The sequence below is a fragment of the Bombyx mori genome, chromosome 27 (assembly GCF_030269925.1).
Source record: "Bombyx mori chromosome 27, ASM3026992v2".
Lineage (NCBI taxonomy): Eukaryota > Metazoa > Arthropoda > Insecta > Lepidoptera > Bombycidae > Bombyx > Bombyx mori.
This window is the reverse complement of record NC_085133.1, coordinates 9,018,013-9,040,968: the sequence shown is the minus strand read 5'-3', so window position 1 is coordinate 9,040,968 and position 22,956 is coordinate 9,018,013. Positions and strand designations below refer to the sequence as shown.

At 36.9% G+C, this 22,956-nt stretch overlaps 1 protein-coding gene across 6 annotated transcripts; it reads left to right on the top strand.

Moving 5' to 3' along the window:
- The first annotated feature begins 1,621 nt into the window (after window positions 1-1,621).
- LOC101746247 (uncharacterized) lies at window positions 1,622-22,949 on the top strand. 6 transcript variants are annotated; one of them, XM_062676634.1, is made up of 6 exons: window positions 1,628-1,794; window positions 3,268-3,532; window positions 11,986-12,039; window positions 13,912-14,026; window positions 16,039-16,221; window positions 20,960-22,949. In XM_062676634.1, exons 2-6 carry the CDS (start codon window positions 3,317-3,319, stop codon window positions 21,328-21,330), a joined length of 939 nt encoding a protein of 312 aa, XP_062532618.1. In that variant the 5' UTR covers window positions 1,628-1,794; window positions 3,268-3,316; the 3' UTR covers window positions 21,331-22,949. The 6 variants fall into 6 exon arrangements, with proteins under 6 accessions (XP_012546500.1, XP_012546501.1, XP_062532618.1 ...); XM_012691043.4 differs by having other exon boundaries at window positions 3,261-3,532; XM_012691046.4 differs by lacking the exon at window positions 11,986-12,039 and having other exon boundaries at window positions 1,622-1,794; window positions 3,268-3,541.
- The last annotated feature ends 7 nt before the right edge of the window (window positions 22,950-22,956 follow it).

Below are 22,956 nucleotides of genomic sequence, written 5' to 3'. Positions count from 1 at the left end.
ATTAAAGTCCATCCTTGAAACTGAGATGCATGAATAAAACGAGATGAAAATTGTAAATAAACGAACGTACATACGTACTGGGAGAGGCGGCGCGAGGCGAGACTAAATTAGACCGCTGGCACTGATCGACTTGGACTAGAGTGACCAGAGGTTTTGTACACTTTCCGGACGCTTAAACGCGAACGCTGAGTTTCTCCCCGGAGTTCTAGTGGGTCGCGTTTCCGATGCGGTGGTAGATTCTGCGAAGCATCGCTAGGTGTTATCAAATTCTCTCAGGTTGAGCCTGTGAGCTGACCTACCCGTCCGGTCCGGGCGTAGCTGAAACAGCCTCTCAGGCTATCGGCAAATAGGTAAGAAAAAAATCAATCGATATAACCACGAATTTGTGAAATAATTTAATTTCATGTTTTTCAAAGTCACGTATATTATGTTACAGTTTTCGCGAACACGAACAACTATGTAACGATCTACCTAATGAATTATTAATTTATATGAGTAATATAATTTATAATTTAAGATTTACTATACAGCAAAATAATAATTTACTATTACATTCCGTTAGAGTTAAACGAAAATCGAAAGAATTGCCAGCAAGCGGGCGTTGTTGTTAGGTAAACTGATTCTATTTAAATTGAATATATCGACGCTTGAAAGGCAAACGTGACTAAGCGACAATGCGTGAACTTTACAGTAGACTAATTTAAAGTTGAAATACCTGAAAAAAATCTATTTTAACGAATCTAGCTGTAGGATTGAAATTATTTTAATAGACCTAGTAATATTTTTTTTTTGCGCATTGAATACGGTTATTGCCTATCATTTATGTACAAAGCAATTATTGTCGCTTAGTCACGTTTGCCTTTCAAGCGTCGATATGCTTAGAGCAATTGGTTACGCTGGTTTACAACTCTTAGTTTTTTGGTTTCGGAAGAGAGCGACATTTAATTTGGTTTTGCAAATCCTGTCCCATCCCTCTCCCGCACTTTACCTACCGACGCGTGCGAGCGAGATCGTGTGGTGACATCGACTCGAGAAGAAAATGTAATGGCTGAACCGCGCGAGCGCTACGCGTCTCTGTTCAATTTGTACGAAAATAAGTGAAATTGTTGGTATTTCTCATCGCCTATCGGTACGAGCCTGCAGTAAGGACTACATAAGGTATTGTGCATCCTTCTTTTACCGCAGAACTGCCGCTTCTTATCGTGTCCTTCATTTGCAACGACCAAATTTCTAAATATGTATTTCGTAGTTTTTACTTATTTCGCGTCTGTAGCAATTTAGGATTTTCTTAACGTAATATGATAACGACCGTAACATTACTTGAAGGCTTAGAAGGCTGTAATAAATGACAAAACGTAACTTTAGCTTAATAAATATTGACAAACATGCGAAGGAATAATATCGCGGAATAAAAATAACCAAACAAAAAAATATTGTATAACTTCTGAGTTGTGAAAGAATTAACAGTTTAAAATAAAATAATCAATATTCCGATGGTTCTCTTTTGTGGTAAATACCTTACCACCATTGAAATTCAGTACAGTTTCGGGAAAACTTAACTCCATTGTCACCCTAAACAAGTCCGAGCTTTTCTACGTATTATGCAACGATGTTTCAGAGCTTATTTTGGTTAGTACGAAAACCGCTTGCGTCCGACGCGCATACATTCGAAGAAGTAATTAAATAAAATATATATATATACACACATATATATTGGTGCAGTGAAATAAAACTGTGTTCGGTGTTTATTTGTGTGGGCGGTATAGTTTCGTTCATTTAGTCTTACATTCAAAGGTGTTTTTATTTATGTATTTTTTAGCTTTTAAAAAAAACTACTCTTAATAACTTCTTCTTTAAGCAATTTGCGTATAGATGAACAATCGTAATGAATGACGTAGTTCTTAAAACATTTCTAGACTATTAGGTCACGTTGCGGTGATGTTTCAAATGCTGTTGTCAATGTAAAATTTTGTATTTTTAACAATTCGGATTGCACTGAAAATTGTGTAAAATATATCGCTACACTTACTCTGAACATTTCTTACTATGAGTAGATAGCGTCAATCGAAATTTAAAAACAATGAATTGCCTTGGAGAGATAGATTATCAATATCTATTTTATTATCCAATAAATTTGTTTGTTTTTGGTTGCGCGGATCGACACCACGCACCTGCCTATATTTCGCCTCAAAACATTCCCACACTCCGATTTAAAAGAGCAGCTATATTAAAAAGACTTATAGTACAATATAAAAAATCCAAATCCATCTCAAAGTCTAAGTTATACTTGAGTCGTCTATTATCAAAGGTGGCAATCTGTGCATTTGGACAAAACAGTGTTATTGATATGTCAATACAGATTGATTTGAATATAATCGTCTCCTTCAAAGAATACGGTTCAAAACCTGCATTAAATAAAGGTTAATACTTAACCTGTTATTTATCTAAGATGTCGATCAGAAGAGTTTTGTGACTGCCAATGGAATACAAAGTCAATAATTCGTTTTTCTGATTTACCAATAATTATCCAAAAGTCACATTGCCGGCTTTGATAATAGTCGACTCACTTATCGTATTGCGTGAATACTCCAAAGCTACGAGAATAAATCTTAGAACAATAAAAATAACGTTATTAAACATTTCACGTATGAACCTCTAAAACATATTACATTTTCTAACGTGATTATTTTCGTCGATGAAGAATTCTTTGCGTTCAAAAAACGTGATTTCGTAGATTTAGAACCGTAACCAAACGCAATAAGGTACATTTTGTTTGGTATGTGTTTACAGAGAGATCCGCCCTTAAGCACGGTGTGAAACTTAAATGAATTCATAGTGAGTTCTATAAACAATTCAAAATCGATTCCGAAAACCTATGGTTGTAGTTTCTAAATAGACTAATTCGCTCTTGCTACTGGATGCCTCAGTGCCTTATTTGGTACGGATGGGCATCTATGAGTACCTTCACCATTACGGCTCCTCCAAAGGTACCTTAGCCTCTTCTATCTACCAACTGCCTTAAGGAATATCGGTGACTTGGATTAACCGGTAAAGGGCTATACAGTTAGCACATGAGTAGTGATTTCGTCTGCCTAAAAGCCAGATATATACCTATCTATAAAAACCTAATGAAAACGTGTTTATCGTAATACCAATGATTGCTCCGACAAAATAATATAATAATTATTAGCTAAACAAATAAACCTTTCAAATTGAACGAACAGTAAACACGCACACGAAATAAATAAATAACATAACAGTTTTCAGAGAACAAACAAAAAGACGGCATTAGAAAAAAAAAAGTGTCCCGTTCAAAATGATGACGGTCAGCGAGACTCAGTTCTCTTCGAACAAAATGTCCAGCATCCACAAGATCAACGACAGGGTTGTCCACCGCGACAGCTTTGATGACGTCCAGAGCTCTTCATCAGTCAACAGTACTCTGGTCACGAAGCGAGGGTTCAAGCCGTCAGACATGTTCGACCCGCAGAAGAAGGAATTCCTCACCAATCTCAGTTATAAGTTGTTCCCTGTAAGTTGGGTAAGTCCATCCGCTCTGGTCAGTCCGAGGATGCTTCTAACATCACGCCAGCATTGGTCTGCCGATATTTGAGTATATATATATATTATTTTAATCGACCAATAAAACCGTGTGAGCAGTGATCTTTCGATGTTTCGTTCTTTGATACCAGCAAAACTTATATAGTCTTCTTGCATTCAAACTATGTAATTTCTTTTTTACTAATGGTAGGACCTCTTGTGAGTCCGCGCGGGTAGGTACCACCGCCCCGCCTATCTGCCAGAATGGCCAGAAGGCCAGAAATCTGCCGTGAAGCAGTAATGCGTTTCGGTCTGAAGGGTGGGGCAGCCGTTGTAACTATACTGAGATCTTAGAACTTATATCTCAAGGTGGGTGACGCATTTACGTTCTAGATGTCTATGGGCTCCAGTAACCACTTAACACCAGGTGGGCTGTGAGCTCATTCGCCCATCAAAGCAATAAAAAAAAAGAAAATAAAAAATCAAAGCTTACTAATTTTGCAGGAGACTGTTTCAAGGGTTTCAAGTGATATTTTTAATATTGATCATCTTTGCAACATTTATATTTTAATTTTTTACCAGTTACATTATCTGTCTTTTAAAGTAAGATAAAACTATGTATTTTGTTAATAGTAGTCAAAACATAGGTAAACTAAAAAAAACTAAAACTGAATTATGGTCTTTTGACAGTATTTATGAGAAAAATACTGGTGATACCAAATGATTCCGCATATTAACTCAATTTCGAATATTTTAGGAAATTGTACACTTTTAATGCGAAAAGACGATATATGAAAACCGTTACTGTATTGTTCAAAGCTATTCGGTTATACACTTTTTCTTATTGAATTCGTTGAGTTGATTGAGTATAAGTTCTCAATGCTTAGACCCTTGATTGAGATGAACCTTTAACAAATTCCACCATCTGACTACAAAAACTGTAATATAATCAATTAATACAATATGAAACGAAATGACATTACTGTTTGTATGTAGTTGAAATTACATCAATATTTTATTAGGTTAATAAACTTGATAAGATGTACAGGCATTAAAATTCAACTTAAATAGAAAAAAAAGCGAGTGCTTTATATATGTAATAATAACAATTTTGATAATCACCATAATGGATTTAAGCATAATTTAGTTAATGTCGATTGGGTTTAAAGTCGTCATAGATAAATAAAAATGTCTGTCTCTGTACAAATATCAAATTTTAATTAAAAATATGGTGGATGTATTGTTGTCCGCCTCTAAAGAATACTATTCAGATTGTGAATATTCACTTCCCTCATTTAGGATGAATTAAATTATAATTTAAGACATTTTAAATTTTAATGTTCAACTAATTTTGCTATTGTTATGAGAAATGCGATTTGCTAGGCAACAAAAAACAAATCGAATAGCTTCTGATCATATCCAGGAAGAAACAGATTTATTATTATATTATAAATAAAAATTTCCATATATTATTAGCAAAACCTTGATCAGATAATATTTTGATTTTAACAGATCTTATTAGAAAAATTATTCCACGAATTTTACCACAATTGCTCACGCTGTTTTATTCGGCATAATATCAAATTATATATTTATTATGTTACTATAGGAAAAAAATATAAATTTTATTCAATAAATCGGAGAAAATTCACGCACGATCATCTAGACAATCTAGGAACTATGCGAAACGGAGATTGGTATATAATATTATAGTTAAATACGTTTAAATATTTAAACATATACCTATAGATTTTAAAAACATTGTGATAGTTGAAGTCTTTGTGAAAATAATTTGGATGTACAGGGAAGAATTCAATAATAATTCAATATTAATCAACAATAATAAAAACTCACGAGTGACAAGCCCGAAGACCTTGTAGGTGCCTACTTGAGAAATAATTCAGTTGTCAAAATACAGTTTTAAGTCCTTATAAATACATACCTTTAAAACATGATTTTCACGAATAGCTAGATTTTGTGGTTTTTTTTTATTACTTAGATGGGTGGACGAACTCACAGCCCACCTGGTGTTAAGTGGTTACTGTAGCCCATAGACATCTACGACGTAAAAACGCCACCCACCTTGAGACATAAGTTCTAAGATCTCAAGTATAGTTACAACGGCTGCCCCACCCTTCAAACCGAAACGCATTACTGCTAACACGGCAGAAATAGGCAGGGCGGTGGTACCTACCCGTGCGGACTCACAACCTACCACCAGTAATTACGCAAATTATAATTTTGCGGGTTTGATTGCGACACGTTTCGTATAAATAACGAAGAATATACAATATTGTCTATGGTAAATTGGATTAAAAAAAAAAAAAAGAACGGCTGTTAAAATTCGAGTGTTATTAAAGTATTTTCTTCCGAGAAATTAACATCGCTTGGACTAATCACACGGTTCATTAGTGTTTAACGCTTAGCCGAGACGAACCTAGCCAGCGTTGCCAAATCTTACAGTAAATTTAGAAAATATATGTTAAATCCCGCTTCGGAAACGCATTGAGGTTAATCTTTTTCTCTTTTCAAAAGCATTGTGAAACATGTTTCTCTATTTCTACCGGAAAGCATGTACGCATGTGAAGGCACGAAACATGTGAAACTTGGACCTCATGTCTCAAGGTGGGCGGTCTCCCACGGGACCTCATGTCTCAAGGTGTCTCAAGCATTCCGCTCTATTGTCCATGGGCTTCAGTAGCCGTTTATCAAAAAATCATTTTTAATTTTGAAGTGAAAACTTCTTTAGAATCGTTGTGATTTCAAACCGGATGCAACGGAAAAAACGACAGGTAAGAGACACAAATACAAAAATGTGTAGGATGAAGCCAGCAAAGAATGAGACAGAAATATACATACTATTTAATACAGCGCCATCTGTGAGATTTTTTAATACTAACGTGTGTATGAAAGCTCTTGTAGTGAATTTTAATTTAGGATTATACGTGAAATTAAAATATCAATTCACAGAGGGCGTTACCTTACAATTATTTACTAATGACAAAATTTTAAATATACTTAAGCCGTTTAGGATAATTGTATTTTAATTTTGGAAGGTTTCACTTCTACCACGTGTGAATTGCACACATGTTTTTTTTTTATAATTATGCTTTTTTTTATTGCCCTTGTAGGCAGACGACCATACGGTCCACCTGATGGTGAGTGGTTACCGTCGCCCATGGACTTCAGCAATACCAGGGGCAGAGCCAAGCCGCTGCCTACCGCACTGATTGTCAAGAGATAAATTTTCAGAAATTTCATATTCGAGCTCCTAAGCGTAGGGCTAAAAGCAATTGGATTTTTTGATAAGAATAAATCAGCTTCACCTAAATTAATTGCCGTTAAACTATTAACCTCCAGTTAGAAGGTAGCATTTACTTTGTGCTACCCATGGACTGTATATTACTGTTTATCGGAATAAAAACAAACACAGCCTAAAGAGAATTACAAAAAAGAAAAAAAAACTACAAATAAGTCATAGATCTTTATGATAAACATTTAAATGAGTAAACATGTTTATTAATTGATTTATTAATTGGTTATTAATTTACATAAACTTGCAGTAGTAAATCGTCTGTCCAAAATACTGTTCTGCCAAATTCTAAAGCCAACAATTCGAACCTATCAATGTGGACGTTCGCTAAAATACTCCAATTTAAAAGAATTCGTCGTATCTCTAATAAAAGAAAGAAAATCACTTCGTTTCGAAAAGGAATGCTAAATGCGAAGAGAGCAAATTAATAACCACACACGAACACGGTCACCGTCATTAAAATATTTGAGTTCAAAAACAATTCTTCAAGTCAACTTCACCCCGACGGTTGATCGGCGTCGGTCAATGACCTTCAGCTGTCAAAAATAGCGAATACGCCAGACATATCACTTCGGCATAGATCCGAGAAGAGCAGACATTACAAGTGTGCCTATTCCTATTAATACACAGTATCGGAGACCGAATGTATCCAAGATATACTTCATCATTGATCTAAATATTTTATTCAATATAATTTATTTAAGGACTTTTGTATTAAGATTAAACTATGAACTAATAAAAGTTGCTAAAGTGTGAATCATCCTCTTATCATCATCTTATGCCTTACAGCCCAGGAGGGGCTTTAGCCTGGTCCAGTATGTCTCTCCAGACTGTTTTGTTCAGGGCTTTCTCCTTCCAGTTCTTGACACCAATAACTTTAAGATCGTGTTCTTCCCTATCTAACTATCAGAGTTTGGGCCTGCCATGACTTTCGCGTCCCTCTGGTTTGCCATATAGCAGTTGTTAAATTGTGAATTAAATTCACAAAATACCATCAGGAGAACGCGTAAACATTTCCTTTTGTATCGAATTACCGAGTTGGTTTATGTAGTAAAAAAAGAATTACTCTGAGCAATTATTAGGAATGTCTTCGTTATTACTATCGGACCCCACGCTACTGAAGCAGACACGATGGAATCACCGCGTCCATCAACACTGCGGAAAACAGTTTTGAGTTCAAACACCCGACTCTGAGGGTTATGACTGATCGATGTTGACACGTGATTTTGATTAAGCCGTAAGCGGAACTTAGCAATATTTTTTTGGTTAAACAATGATACCTTGCCCAAAACACATCATTACGGATCCTCCCGATCCATTAACGTTGCTTTTAGGTACCACAAGCACCGGTCACCGTCCTCGTCGAACCCGTCCGGTGGTAGATTTTGCGAAGCACTGCTCTTGCTAGGGCCAATGTTAGTACTACTCCGGTTTGAGCCCCGTGACCCCGCCTACACGTTAAGGTGAAGCTGATATAGCCTCTCAAGGCTATCAGCATAAGTAGGAAAAAAATAAAAAAGTTACCTACTTAGTTAAGACTTCACATCATCTTGACTGCATCCGCGGTAGTCATCCCGTCACGTGGATCGCGGACACTCTGGAACCTTCAATATATCAACATATTTTGTTTTGTTTAACTAATCACCAACGATCTTAAATGCTCAGCTGCAAATCTGTGGAGATAAACGACGAAGGGAACATCTTCCACCGAGTGGGTGATATTGCTCAGTAAACCGACTCGGTCCGAATGTTGTTGTTCTTAATTTGCAAGCTTATCTTGAAATCTTGTTTTGTGATGGCCACCCGCCTCAAAATCCATAGTATAGTTTAGCGTGTACATGTTTCTGTGAAAGTTGCTGATAGGTTAATCCACTGACAAGCTTCACGAATATTCTCTGATGGTATATTTGGTTAAAACACTGAATAATTTAATCTTTACATTTTTGTGTGGTGCTCCATCAAAAATTCTCATTGGAGAGGCCTATATCAAAAGAACAATAGAAGCGATAAAATTCGGACAATTTAGAGTTTATTATATTTTTCCGCGTAAAATACTCGATCGCACTTGGCAACGCTAGCTTCAGTGGGCAATCTTGGTGGATTGCCAAAAACACACGCTGTCAAATCTTCAAACTACATGCAGTGTGTAGGTAGTGTTGAGAACCGACATTTGTGATGAGGAGATTCGTGTGACGACCGCTAGTTCTTTGTTATATTAAACGCGATGCCCTTAGATATAACGGAATGAATTACGCCACTACTATGGAGGGCAGAGGTAAGGAGAACTGTCACATATGTGAGAAGCTTGAAAAATTGTCCCACTTTCAGCACTAAATAACAGTTCAAAAATCCTCCAGAATGGCGCTAGCATAGGCACAGGGTATGATATGAATTGAGCAGTTGTTAACTGATTGAAATATGCTTGCTGAGTTAGGAAATTTAATATATTTAGGGACTAGAGTAGTTAGTGACAGTGTAATTTACAAGACCTCACATGTTTACGTAGTCCAAACTAATTTCGTCAATATAACCTAAAATTATTGCTGTGGTAAAACGTGGAGACATCTATTGCATTTACTTATCAGCTTTAAATAAACTACTTTTTGTGATTTTGTAGTGCTTACAGTTCTTTCGACATTTTATGTCTCTATCTTATTCTAATAACTTTCAGCGCCTTTTTTTAAATTTACCTGGTTGCTACTGTAGGGCCACCCTTATATTTATGTGTGCGGTAAACCACACAATCCAGATGGGATGTAAAATTGTCTACCTCATATACAGCAAAAAGCCACCACTCTTTACTCAGGTTAGAGTCCCGTGAGCTTACTTACTCGGTCGGTTAGGCTGGCATAACCTCCTAGGTTTCCTAGCTTAGGTAGAAAATAAAAAACTCTTTTGTTTTTTACCAAATTCTAGTTTCACTTGAGGAACTTTGCTAACGTCTGCCCTAGCCAGAGCAGTACCAGTACCACCGGTTAGGACTTGCTCGTCCGGTTACGCTGGCATTACTTCAGGTCACGAGCTTAGTTAGGAAAAAAAAACCACTCTTTTGTTTTTTACCAAATTCTGGTTTCACTTGAGGGACTTTGCTAAGGTCTGCCCTATCCAGAGCAGTACCAGTACCACCGGTTAGGACTTGCTCGTCCGGTTACGCTGGCATTACTTCAGGTCACGAGCTTAGTTAGGAAAAAAAAACCACTCTTTTGTTTTTTACCAAATTCTGGTTTCGCTTGAGGGACTTTGCTAACGTCTGCCCTAGCAAGAGCAGTGTCAGTACCACCCGTTAGAACTTGCTATCCGCGGTGTAGATCCCACAATTCGGTGGGTGGTATTCACCGCTAAAGCAGTCCCCTTTGAAGCAAAGCAACGTCACGAAAACGTAACGTGTCCCCCCCGAAGCCCCCTCGTTCCCGCGATCTGAGTCACGACAAACGTAATCAGAGCTATTATAACAAATTCGAAGATTTCCTCGTTTTAGAAAACACATTTTTATTATTCGTTCGTTGTTTTCAAGAATTAGATGACACGAATATTTGCTATTTCTTTGATGATTTGTTATACTTTTTTGATTGAACATAAAACATCCGGAAATAAACAATTGGCAATTAGATTAGCGGTAGGCAGCGGCTTGGCTCTGCCCTTGGCATTGCTGAGGTCCATGGGCGACGGTAACCACTCACCATCAGGTGGGCCGTATGCTCGTCTGCCTACAAAGGCAATAAAAATAAATAAATAGAATAGTAGTGTTAATTAAATTAAAACCATATAATTAAATTAAAATCAGAAATCGACCTCTATTTTATTCTAATGTCTATTGGCATCGGCAAGCACTTATCACTATGAGCATATACTTTCCAGCTATGAAATAGTAACAGTTCGGCGTCAGTTATACCACGTCAGTTGGCAGGTAAATAATGTGGGTTTATTTTATGAAATTATTTCTGCTTACTTACGTCCACAATTATTTTCACCTACAAAGACTCCTTTTTCAGTTAATTCAATTGTAATTAACGAACCAAAATGCCGGCAATTTCTTTCTAATACAGAACAATTTTGAATTTTCAATTATTTTTCAATTTTTTCAATTTTACTGGTGGTAGGACCTCTTGTGAGTCCGCACAGGTAGGTACCACCACCCTGCCTATTCTGCCGTGAAGCAGTAATGCGTTTCGGTTTGAAGGATGCGGCAGCCGTTGTAACTATACTGAGATCTTAGAACTTATATCTCAAGGTGGGTGGCGCATTTACGTTGTAGATGACTATGGGCTCCAGTAACCACTTAACACCAGGTGGGCTGTGAGCTCGTCCACCCATATAAGTAAGAAAAAAAAACACAAAATGTAGCTATTCGTTAAAATCATATTTTTAAAGGTACCTATGTAGGTATTTATAAGGATTTCAAACTGTATTTTGACAACTGAATTATTTCTCAAGTAGGCACCTACAAGGTCTTCAGGTTTGTCACTCGAAAGTTTTTATTATTGTTGATTAATATTGAATTATTATTGAATTCTTCCCTGTACATCCAAATTATTTTCACAAAGACTTCAACTATCTTCTTCTTTTTCTCCACCTTATCCCACTAGGTGGGGTCGGCACAGCTAATTTTTTTCTTCCATTCTCTTCTATCGGCCGTCATCTCAACACTCACTCCTCTCTCTCTCTCATATCGTCATTCACACACTCCATCCATGTCTTCTTCGGTCGACCTCTTCCCCCTCTACCTTGCACTACCATTTCCATACATGAGTCGTCTATTATCAAAGGTGGCAATCTGTGCATTTGAACAAAAAATGTTATTGATATGTCAATACAGATTGATTTGAATATAATCGTCTCCTTCAAAGAATACGGTTCAAAACCTGCATTAAATAAAGGTTAATACTTAACCTGTTATTTATCTAAGATGTCGTTCAGAAGAGTTTTGTGGCTGCCAATGGAATACAAAGTCAATAATTCGTTTTTCTGATTTACCAATAATTGTCCAAAAGTCACATTGCCGGCTTTGATACTAGTCGACTCACATCTCCTAAAGACTTCAAATATCTTAGCAATAAAAATAAAATAAGCGAAATCTTTAATAAAAAGCAATTATTCAATGATAATATAATAGTACACTCATTAATGTACAGAATGACGGAGAACTATCCAGGGACGCAAGCTTGGAACCGACAGATCTCCTTACTGTAAGACGATACTGTGTTTATCAATTAAATTGTTATTGCCATACAAATATACTTCCCCATACATACATATGTACAAACGTTCGTGTCCAGTTCGATCCAATTATATCCAATTACCTTTACCAAAGTTAAATAACATCAGATCGTATGTGTTCACACCAAATAGATTATACAGCGCTGAAATCACGTGCCTAAATCTATATTAAATAATAATTTTTTTGGATGTACTAAAGCGTTTTTTTTATTGGTACTAAATTATTTTTCTGTGTGTGTTTATTAATTAACCAATGCTTGTTATATCAATATCTTATGTATATTTTATACGTTTGAAACACATGCTTTTACTTACCTTAACGAAGAAAATGTTTTTTAAGTTTGTCAGCAACAGTTTTAAGGTCGGGAAACAAAAATGTCTTTGTGAGCTCAATTATATTTCAGTAAGAATGTCCGTGAATTAATGATGGATGAATGTGGTATATAGCCTATGTTAATGGCATAGGCAATTCGTTTACCGCCGGTAATGGGTCTTTTAACGAATTTTTGGACGAGGAAGCATCTATGAGGGGAGTTGATTTCATACCTTGATTAATTGGACTAGACAAGAGTAGACAATCAACTACAAATAAAAGTATCATAACATAGTTCAAGAGTAGCATCTTTTTGCTCACTTCTGCCGACGAATTGCATGTTCCAATTCGAAGACCGGTTTGATAATGGTTACAGATTCGCGACTTCGATTCAAAAATGACTATGGAGTATGGAGTTGGAACGATTGCCGCTAGGGGCGCTGTTCCAACTGATTACAAATTTGAGTTAACTTTTACGCTATCGAGAACGTTAAAAAACTCGCACTAAGCACATTGTCTTATAAATTTTCTTTATAATTTTTTTGTAAATATTGTCAAATTATTTTTGTGTTTTACACGTTGAATATTAACGATGAATGCATGCAGTTGTATTTCTTGTTAAAGGCAAAATGTTTTGTAGTTGCGATACGTAGATACATTAATATTTCGTTATTATGGGTATTATTTTGAGTCCTTAATGAGTCCTGAATTGTACTGACCAAGTTCAAAAGTCCTAACGAATTCTTGTGTTCGATAAATTCCGAAAATAAACTTCTGCCGCTTTCATTTACATCTCGAATATTTTTAAGATCGACGCCTTCAGCTCTAACACTGGGAGCAGGCTTAGGAACCCCGGTAACCGTGGTCGTCGAACTCGACAAACAGTTCAACGTGCAACCTAACCCATGCATCAGCTCTCTGAGTTTCTCGCCGGATCTTCTCAGCGGGTCGCGATTCCGATCCGGTAGTAGATTCATTCGCGAAGCAGCTGCTCTTGAGCTGCTAGGCCTCCTTCGGAGGCGCTCGGGTAGCTGTTAGCAAATCCCACCCCCCCTGGCTGTCGCCCACCTGTCCTGGTGAAACTGGAAAGGTCTCAGGGCCACCAATCAGTAATCCATCAATCATAAAAAAAAAAGTTTTTAAGACATTATATAAAAAAGTTTCTTTAGTGGTAGTACTTGGTTGAATGCTTGGAGCATTGGTGACAGTAACTTGGTTAAAGAGAGACATTGAGGAGACATTTAAATGGTGTTTAGTTGTAAGGTTAGAGTTTATATAGTCTAAGTTCACTGTTTGTCTTCCAAATAAAATAAAATAAAATAAAGTGCTCCAATTACAGATACTTCGATCTCGTGTCCGAAGACAAGAAAGTATTTTGATATTTTGTCATAAGTTTTCAATGTCTAAGTTACCATTCGTTTCTGAATAGGTTTCTTTAAGGCGATCTCGATTGATTCGAAATAAGCCTCCCAGAAATATTACAACCATTAGTTGATTGTGCATTGATAATTGAATACTGGAATTTTAGGAAGACGTCGAGAACAAGGCCATCCTGGTGGGGGACAAGACGGTGGACCTGAACAAGATTTTCACACCAGCGCCTGATGCTGAAGAGCATATCATCAAGAAAGACCGTAAATTCGGTAAGTGTTTTTTATATGATTGTAACCTCTTTATCATAAATCATATAGAGGTATAAATTATACAGGTGACACATAAATTGTTATTAAAATATTGTAACATTATATAGATTAATGTTACGCGCTGGGGTTCGGGATAAATAAATAATCCACCATACACTTAAAACACTCAACAAATACTTTAAAATTCTCAATTCACTTCACAACGGTTCACCTGAAGTGAAGTGTAATTACGCTTCGCTTCAGGTGATCCGTTCGCTGTTTCGCTTCAAGTAGGTAGTTCCGATTACTAAAAAACTGCGTGCCATCACTGCAACGCTTTTATAGTCGAGACAAAATCCCAAGAATCGTCGAGAATATTCCACACAAGTCGAGGATTGTTTGTTTCCGCTATCCGACAATAGATGGCGTTGTACTTCTCGAGCGTTCTAGATGCTACTAGATCCTTCGATGTTCGTTCGGCTATTCGGCGATAGATGGCGTTACTCTTACTGACGTTACAATAATACGGACTGGTGAAGTAATAGCGTTAAACGTTGTTTCTCTTTACAGAGCAACTGAATTTGTGTTATAGTTTTACGGGGCTAAGCTATCCATAAAATAATATATTATAAAACAACATTTAAGGCTATTGTTTCATCGGTTCTTATTATTCTTATTATCTATTATCTTATGTTTCAATATTTAAATTACAATGTATGTGTCACCTGTATAATTTATTATAACCTTATGTCATAAATCATAAAGAGGTTACATCAAATCATCTTTAGGCTTTGCTGGAGGTATGGAATATTGTGAGCAGTCTGACAGACAGTCAGACAGAGTGTCAGACAAGTGGGTGTGAAATTCCCTTATTTCTTGTACGAAGTCACCATGGGTTACACCTTGAAGAGCGCGTCAGCTGTTAAAACTTGAGCTTACCGTCTCTGTTCACCACGTGGAATGCACAAGTTTCGAGGCAGTGTTTCTGTATTTGGCACTATTCACGGGTGGCATATTTCACGGTACTATCGAACGGAACTTACATTGAGTTCGGCTAGCGCCGGATTTACACTTAATACCGCTCTGGGCACCGGAAAAAAACCACCCCAATACCGGAATTTTACTTAAGCTTATAGTTTATATTTTAAAATGTATTTTTCAAAATTAAAATAGGTAACTAATTTATTGCAGAAACTTTATTACATGTTATATATTCCAAAAACATAAATAAATATTTTGGTTTTTTTTTCTAACAATTATAAATGTGGCACTAAGGGTGACTCATGATTGTATTACAAAAAAAAAAAACTAATGAAATTTCTTTTATTCCAGAAAATAGAATTTTTATTATTATTATTTGAAACCTGAAAGGAAATAAATTGCCAAAATTCGAATTCACAAATAATGGATGAATTGAATTTCTTGAATTATCCATTAAACAGAAAATTATTCATTAATAGAATTAATTATTAATTATATTAAATAATAGGGGAAGACTAAAAAAAATTTTTCACTTACAAAATTTTGCCCTTCTGGGCACTAGCCCCGACTGTTCTTAGTGTAAATGCACCACTCAGTCCGGCATTAGTAATAATTACATGAAGGAGAGAGAACGGGCATAACAAAACCTTAGTTTTGGAAATAACACATCAGGCATGTAACTTCACGGAATTAAGTTAAGAATTCGTATAAAGAATCTTTACACCCTTTCACCGAGATTAAACTCTTATTTTTCTCCACCTTATCTCACTAGGTGGGGTCGGCACAGCTAATTTTTCTCTTCCATTCTCTTCTATCAGCCGTCATCTCAACACTCACTCCTATCTCTCTCTCATATCGTCATTCACAAACTCCATCCATGTCTTCTTCGGTCGACCTCTTTCCCCTCTACCTTGCACTACCATTTCCGTATATCTCCTAGTCACATGCATCTTCTCTCTACGCATCACATGTCCGTACTACGCTTTAAAGGTTAAACGAAGTAGATTTAATATCGCAATCTGTAATAAGCCCTAGCTTCTCTCCACCAACAGAAAAGACGTTCGCATCGTCCGCGTTCTATGTGCCCGGCGTCCACCCTACAGTCAAGGAACAGATGGATCTGGCGCGAGCCATTTCCAAGTCCTTGAGCGATTCCAGCAACCACATGAGCAAGGGCCAGAGCATGTACGTGAACAGGAAGAAGAGATCGGTCAAGTGGGTGCACGAGGGAAGAGGTTTGTACAATTCTGGAAGATTCTTTTTTTTTTTCACTCCCCTCTTTAACTCCTATAGACTAAACGAAGTTTTAGAATTGTAACGTGAAGATTGGTCCGTTAATAGGCAGATTTGTTACGCAGATTCTTTAAAAGTGGTCTTAGTCTAAAGGTTAAGACGTCCGGTGCATTAGTATCTTGCGATGCAACGGTGTTCGAATCCCGCAGGCGGGTACCAATTTTTCTAATGAAATACGTACTTAACAAATGTTCACGATTGACTTCCACGGTGAAGGAATAACATCGTGTAATAAAAATCAAACTCGCAAATTATAATTTGCGTAATTACTGGTGGTAGGGGTACCCGTATGGACTCACAATACGACCCTGCCTATTTCTTCTGTGAAGTAGTAATGCGTTTCGGTTTGAAAGGGAGGGCAGTCGTTGCACTGTATCAAATCAAATCAAATCAAATCATTTTAAATAAACAAAATATATTCAACATAAATGAAAGTACATACTTGTTGAACGTCACAAAAAACGACCGCCAATTCACAAAAACTAGGCTCCGTCTTGAGAAGAACTGGCAAGAAACTCAGCGGGCATGTCTCTTTTTTAAATCTTAGATAATTTTTTAAGATTCATTTTTACAATGAGTATTATTACGTAAAAATTATTGCAATATTGAAATGCCCGGAGCGAGCAACTCTTTTTTTTTTTTATTGCCCTTGTAGGCAGACGAGCATACGGCCCACCTGATGGTGAGTGGTTACCGTCGCCCATGGACTTCAGCAATGCCAGGGGCAGAGCCAAGCCGCTGCCTACCGCTAAATTATAAATAATAACTCATTCCCACTTTGTGCAATCTTCTAGATAATCATTGACTTTATAGTAAGCTTTATTGCACAGATGTTCTTTAATAGTTTTCTTATGTAGGTTCTGAACATCTTGTGGGATTTTGTTGTACAGGCGCACAATAAACACCTGAATGAATTTCGTACCTTATGTAACCTACTCATCGGCACAACAAGCTTGTGTTTGTTTCTAGTATTTCTATTATGTATGTCCGACTTTTTAGGAAACTCCTCAATATGTTTACGAACATACATCAAATTTTCAAAAATGTACTGGGGTGGCATAGTGAGAACTGAAATTTCTTAAAAAATTTCCCTCAGAGATTCCCTTGAGTGCATGTTATAAATAGCACTTATAGCTCTTTTCTGCAGAATAAATATCATTTCTACATCGGCCGCATTTCCCCATAGCAAAATTCCATAGGACATGATACTATGGAACTAACTAAAATAAAAAGAAAAAACTAAACGAGCCGTGTCCGCGTTTGTTAACATTCTAATTTTTTTTACTGCCTATGCTGCAGTACTGGGCTTACTCGCCAATCTATGAATATGAGGTACCCACTGCAGTTTGGGAGTCCACTGTTATACCAAGAACTACAGTTGACTCAACAAGCTCCAATTATTCCTCAGAAACAATTGCATTACTATCTACTTGTCTCACATTTAAAGATGATTTAATATATTTTAAAGTAAATTTAATATATTTAGTTTTCTTAGTATTCAATAATAAATTATTGATACGGAACCAATGAACCACACACAGAATCGCATCATTCACTTCGTCATAAACTTGCAATTGTCGTTTAATTTTTAATAATAAAGATGTATCATCTGCGAATAATACGACCTCGTGTCGGGATTAAATAAAACTAGGTAAATCGTTTATATATATTAGAAATAAAAAAGGATCCAAAATGGAACCTTGAGGTACACCCATTTTCAACACGGTGCCTGAAGATCTATTACCTTTTACATCTACTGTTTGTATCCTTCCTGATAAATAGGAAGTAATAAGTTCCAATGCACCATCTACCTAATACCATACCTATTACCATACCACCCTAATACCATAGTGATGTAGTTTCCTCACCAATGTTTCATGTTCAACACAGTCAAATGCTTTGGATAAGTCACAGAAAATTCCAAAACAATCATGCGACTCCTCCCAAGATTTAAAGATATTTTTGATTAGATAAGCACCTGCATCAGTTGTAGAGCGACCCCTGGTCTCTGGTATAAACCGAGACCTTAAAAGTTATATCTCAAGGTATATGGGCTCCGGTAATCATTTAACATCAGGGCCGTGAGCTTGTCCACCCACCTAAGTAATAAAAAAAGGTGACTGAGCAAGTTCAAGACTTAACTAGCGTTAAGGGGTTACCAGAGCGCATAGATATCACAACGCTGACACCGCCACCTACCTTGAGACATAAGGACGAAGCTTCAATTGTTTTGTAAAAGTTACTCTTGAGTTGTTAGGTCTCCTTCGGAGGCGCTCGGGCAGCTGTTAGCAAATCCCACCCCTCCTGGCTGAGCCTTTGCACGCCCACCTGTCTTGGTGAAACTGGAAAGGCCTCAGGGCCACCAGTCATCCTTCAATTTAAAAAAAAAAGTTTTGTAAAGCGGCTGCCACACTCATCAAAACAAACGTTAGGGCTTCGCGGAAGAAACACGCAGGACTATGGTACATGCCCTATGTTTCCAATACGGCCTACCATCAGTAAAGGCCAGTTGGCGATCGCAGGACCTCCAGAATACTCAGAGGACGCGGCTTTCCATCCTCCGCTGAATCCCATAGTCGTCCTTAGAGATCCTCATATAGTGCATTTGCAAATATTCATACGAACGAACTGACCGACTCTGTGCAAGATATGATTCTATAAATAATTATAAAATTTATCGCAGACGCGCGTACAGCGTACAACGCACAGCTGGCAAAAAACCAAGCTGTCAATTCGGCATTGTTAATTACACTGTCATTAGAGTTACTTTTTTTTTGTTTTTGAATTTTAAAACGGGGTCAGTACTCATACGACTCGGCTGCTTAGATTGGCAAAGGCATCAGTTAAGAAACAGAAATAATGTTCCGAATTGACAGATGGGTGAATTTATTAATGATTTCTGAGATTTGTAAATTTGAATTATCCGAACAATAAATAAAGTATATAATAAATAAATATATCTTTATATATATAACTTAACTGTACGTGTGTATGTCACTGAACTCCTGAACGGCTGGACCGATTTAAATGATTTTTTTGTATGCGTTTGGGTGGCGCCCTGGATGTTTAGATTCACAAATCAGCCCGGTAGATGGCGCTGCAGTCGGTATCTAGATTATTTTGTAGGAGGAGTTCCACTTCGATAAAGCGGCACGACACGAGAATCCTCTCATCGTGGCCGCCGGAAACTACATAACCGATCCTGTGGACCGAATGGTAAACAGTCGACGTCGCCCAAAACACGTTATTACGGATCCTTCCGATCCATCAACGGTGCTTTTAGGTACCTCAAGCACCAGTCACAGTCCTCGTCGAGCCCATCGCTTGCGACGAAGGGGTCGATGGCGAATTAAGCCATAGACACAGCCCACAAAGTTTCTCGCCGGATCTTCTCGCGTTTCCGATCCGGTAGTAGATAACACTGCTCTTGCTAGGGCCAGTGTTAGCAACACTCCGGTTTGAACCCCGTGAGCTCACCTATACATGTTAGGGCGAAGCTGAAATATTCTCTCAAGGCTATCAGCATAGATAGGGGGAAAAAACCACGCATTCAGTTAGTAATCGGAATTACACGAAGCGAAACACCGAACGGATCACCAGAAGCGAACAGGAAGCATTCAATTGAGAATTTTAAGGTGTTCGTTATGTGTTTTAAGTGTTCTAAGTGTTGAATACAGTTTTAATTTATACTTTGATAGAATTTTTATTTATCCCGAACCTCAGCCCGTAATAGTACTTTCTTCGGATTTCACGGCCCTTAGACATAATTAAAACTACTCATGCCCATGGACTCACCCTTTTTATTACTTATAATAATAATAATAATAATAAAAGCCTTTATTCAGACGCAAAGGATATTTACAAATAATAAACTTAAATTAACGACTCTGCCGAGTCGGTGACATCGACAACTTCGTCTGTTTGCCCAACTTTGGCAAAGGCCTCCTCCATTTCTTTCCACTCTACTCGGCTTAGAGCTTTCCTTGTCCATAGTTTTCCTGCTACCGTCTTTATCTCGTCTTCCCACCTCCGAATCTGTCTGCCTCGTTTCCTTTTTCTATCTCTAGGGTACCAAAACACTATGCTTTTGTTCCACTTTTCGATGCCTCTTATTGTATGTCCTGTCCATTGCCATTTTAGTTTCCGAATTCTAGTTGAAACATTTTGTATCTTAGTACGACCTCTAATGACTTTGTTTCGTACTCTGTCTGATTTTCTTAAATTCAGCATGCTTCTCTCCGCTCTCGCTTTTTATTACTTGCAACGTTTCAAATACCTTACAATCGTCACTCGTCCGTGACAAGGAAGACTGCGGTTGAATTAAAATATCCGTACATGTCTAAGGCCACTGAGACATTTACTTTGACACAAAACAACAGCTGTTAATTTCGTTAGCGGCCATTTTGAAAAGAACGGCTTAAATCCAACTCACGCCTTAAACGCTGCCTTGTGGCCGTTTGAACTTTGCTAATAGTAAGTAGCTAATAGAAAGAGAGTTTAATTGTCATTGAAATTACGATCATCAGTGACCGTTTCTTCGGTTTTAGTTTAAACTACGATTGATATTAACTAAGCCTAAAACTATCGTCTATCTATCAACAGAATAAAAGTTTTCGACACACAAAATTGAGTTAAACAAGTCATTTATGCTCATTAAGCCTGGTAATAAAATGATTGCAGGCCGGAACACTTCGAACACGTGCTCGACCCCCACCCCGGTGGCCAGCCACGACACGCCGTACCGACCGCCGTCCAGCCTGCGCAATCAGAAGACGTACCCAAAATCGGCACTAAAGCACTCGAGCCTGCCCAAAATCGACCCTCCAGTTTTTCCGCCTACAATAACGGTCCAGAACGTTGATCTGCCGGTACCAATGGCTCCGACGAAGCTGAATGACGTGTACGCTTCGCCGAAGAGCCCGCGGCTGCCCCTAGTGTCCGGGCCGAATTTCAATGTGGCGCCACGAGGCTGGGGCGACATGAAAGATTACTACCGACCGGTTTCGCTAGATGGCGTTGGCAAGGTGGCCGTCGGATTCTCTGATTTTTAAATGTGATCAGCGGTTTTAGCGAACCGATTAATTTCAAGGGCAGTCTGTATTTTCGTGAAGCGATTTGATAGTTGATAAGAAACGGGTAATTTATTTTTCCCTAATACAATGATTATTAAATATACACTTTTGTTTATTCAACTTGATATTGCTAAAGTACCACCGTCCGCCTAAAGTTGTTTTTGTGAATATTCCATTAACTGTGTGGCGGGTAGCCATCATACAACGCAAGATAATTGACAGATGCCTGAATTTCGCTTACGACATTTTCAAGATAAAGCGCATATATACAAGTTCCGAACAACAACATTCGGACCGTCGGTCTACCGAGCAATATCATCCGCTCGGTGGAAGATCTTCCCTTTGTCGTATATCTCTCCCAAACATTTAAATTAAAGTTACTATACTTGACACCTTAGAACTTATACCTCAAGGTGGGTGGCGCATTTACGTTGTAAATGTCTATGGGCCTCAGTAACCACTTAACACCAGGTGGGCTGTGAGCTCGTTCACCCAACTAAGCAATAAAAAATTAATAAAAAAGTTGGTAATATTTTCTTTTAGTGCTTTTCTCAACCAGACGAAGAAGGTATTTTTTAGCTTTTATACAGATGTATACAAAATGCTTCAATAGTATTTTGCACTATGATAAAATATTAATGTAATAAAATGTCATAATAATTCTGTGGCGATTGTTAAACTTTACTACAATAAGCGAGAACACATTCTAGAAACACAAACACACAGCCTTTGAAACTAGTCGAATCTAAAATTAAATACTAATTTGAAATTTTACTTAATAAGTTTGATTTAAATAAATATTGTAATTTAGCATTTTACTACATGTGAGATATTTGAAATAAACTTGATTAGGTTTTGTTTTAAAGTTCGATTTTTTGCTGCGTAATGACCGTCATATTTTTTTAAAATTTGATTTCTATTTTGTAAATGTAACATGGGAATATTTATAAGTAATTAACGATTAATTAAAAAAAAAAGCATTGAATGTATGTATTAAATCTTTTTTTTTTCTTTTCCCGCGTTCTCATTTCAAAACAATATTGTTTAGCTTCTTTGATTTTGGCCACAAACATTTTGCGGGATACCATACTTTTTTCTAAAAAGCCTTGGATTAAATGTTGCTCATGGTTGATCAAAGTAAATAGATGTGTTATTTTAAGCATTTCTCTAATTAATTTTGTCATTTTCGTACAAGTATTCTATAACAAGTAATTGAAATAATGACGATAAAGTTGTTACAAAATAGATTTATTTTGTTATTATCTAATTAAAAAGCAAAGGAATGTCGGTACAGCTGTAAGATAAATTAATTATATTTTGTTTTACTAGTCATTTTTCACATTTTCTTCGTAAATAATATAAATGTGCCTTATAAATGTTAAATTATCTACGTTATTGTTATTTTAATATAATATGTATTTAGTTATTTAAAAATATTTAAACTAAACTAAAAATAATGTAAGTTTTAAAATATTTTACTTTTAAATTAAACTATACGTGTTTTGTTGAATTTCTAGTTTTAAACGTAAATTATTTGTATTATGTTCGATATTACTGTGAATTTTATGGAGATATTTTTAATAAATCCTTGAAATACTTTTGTTA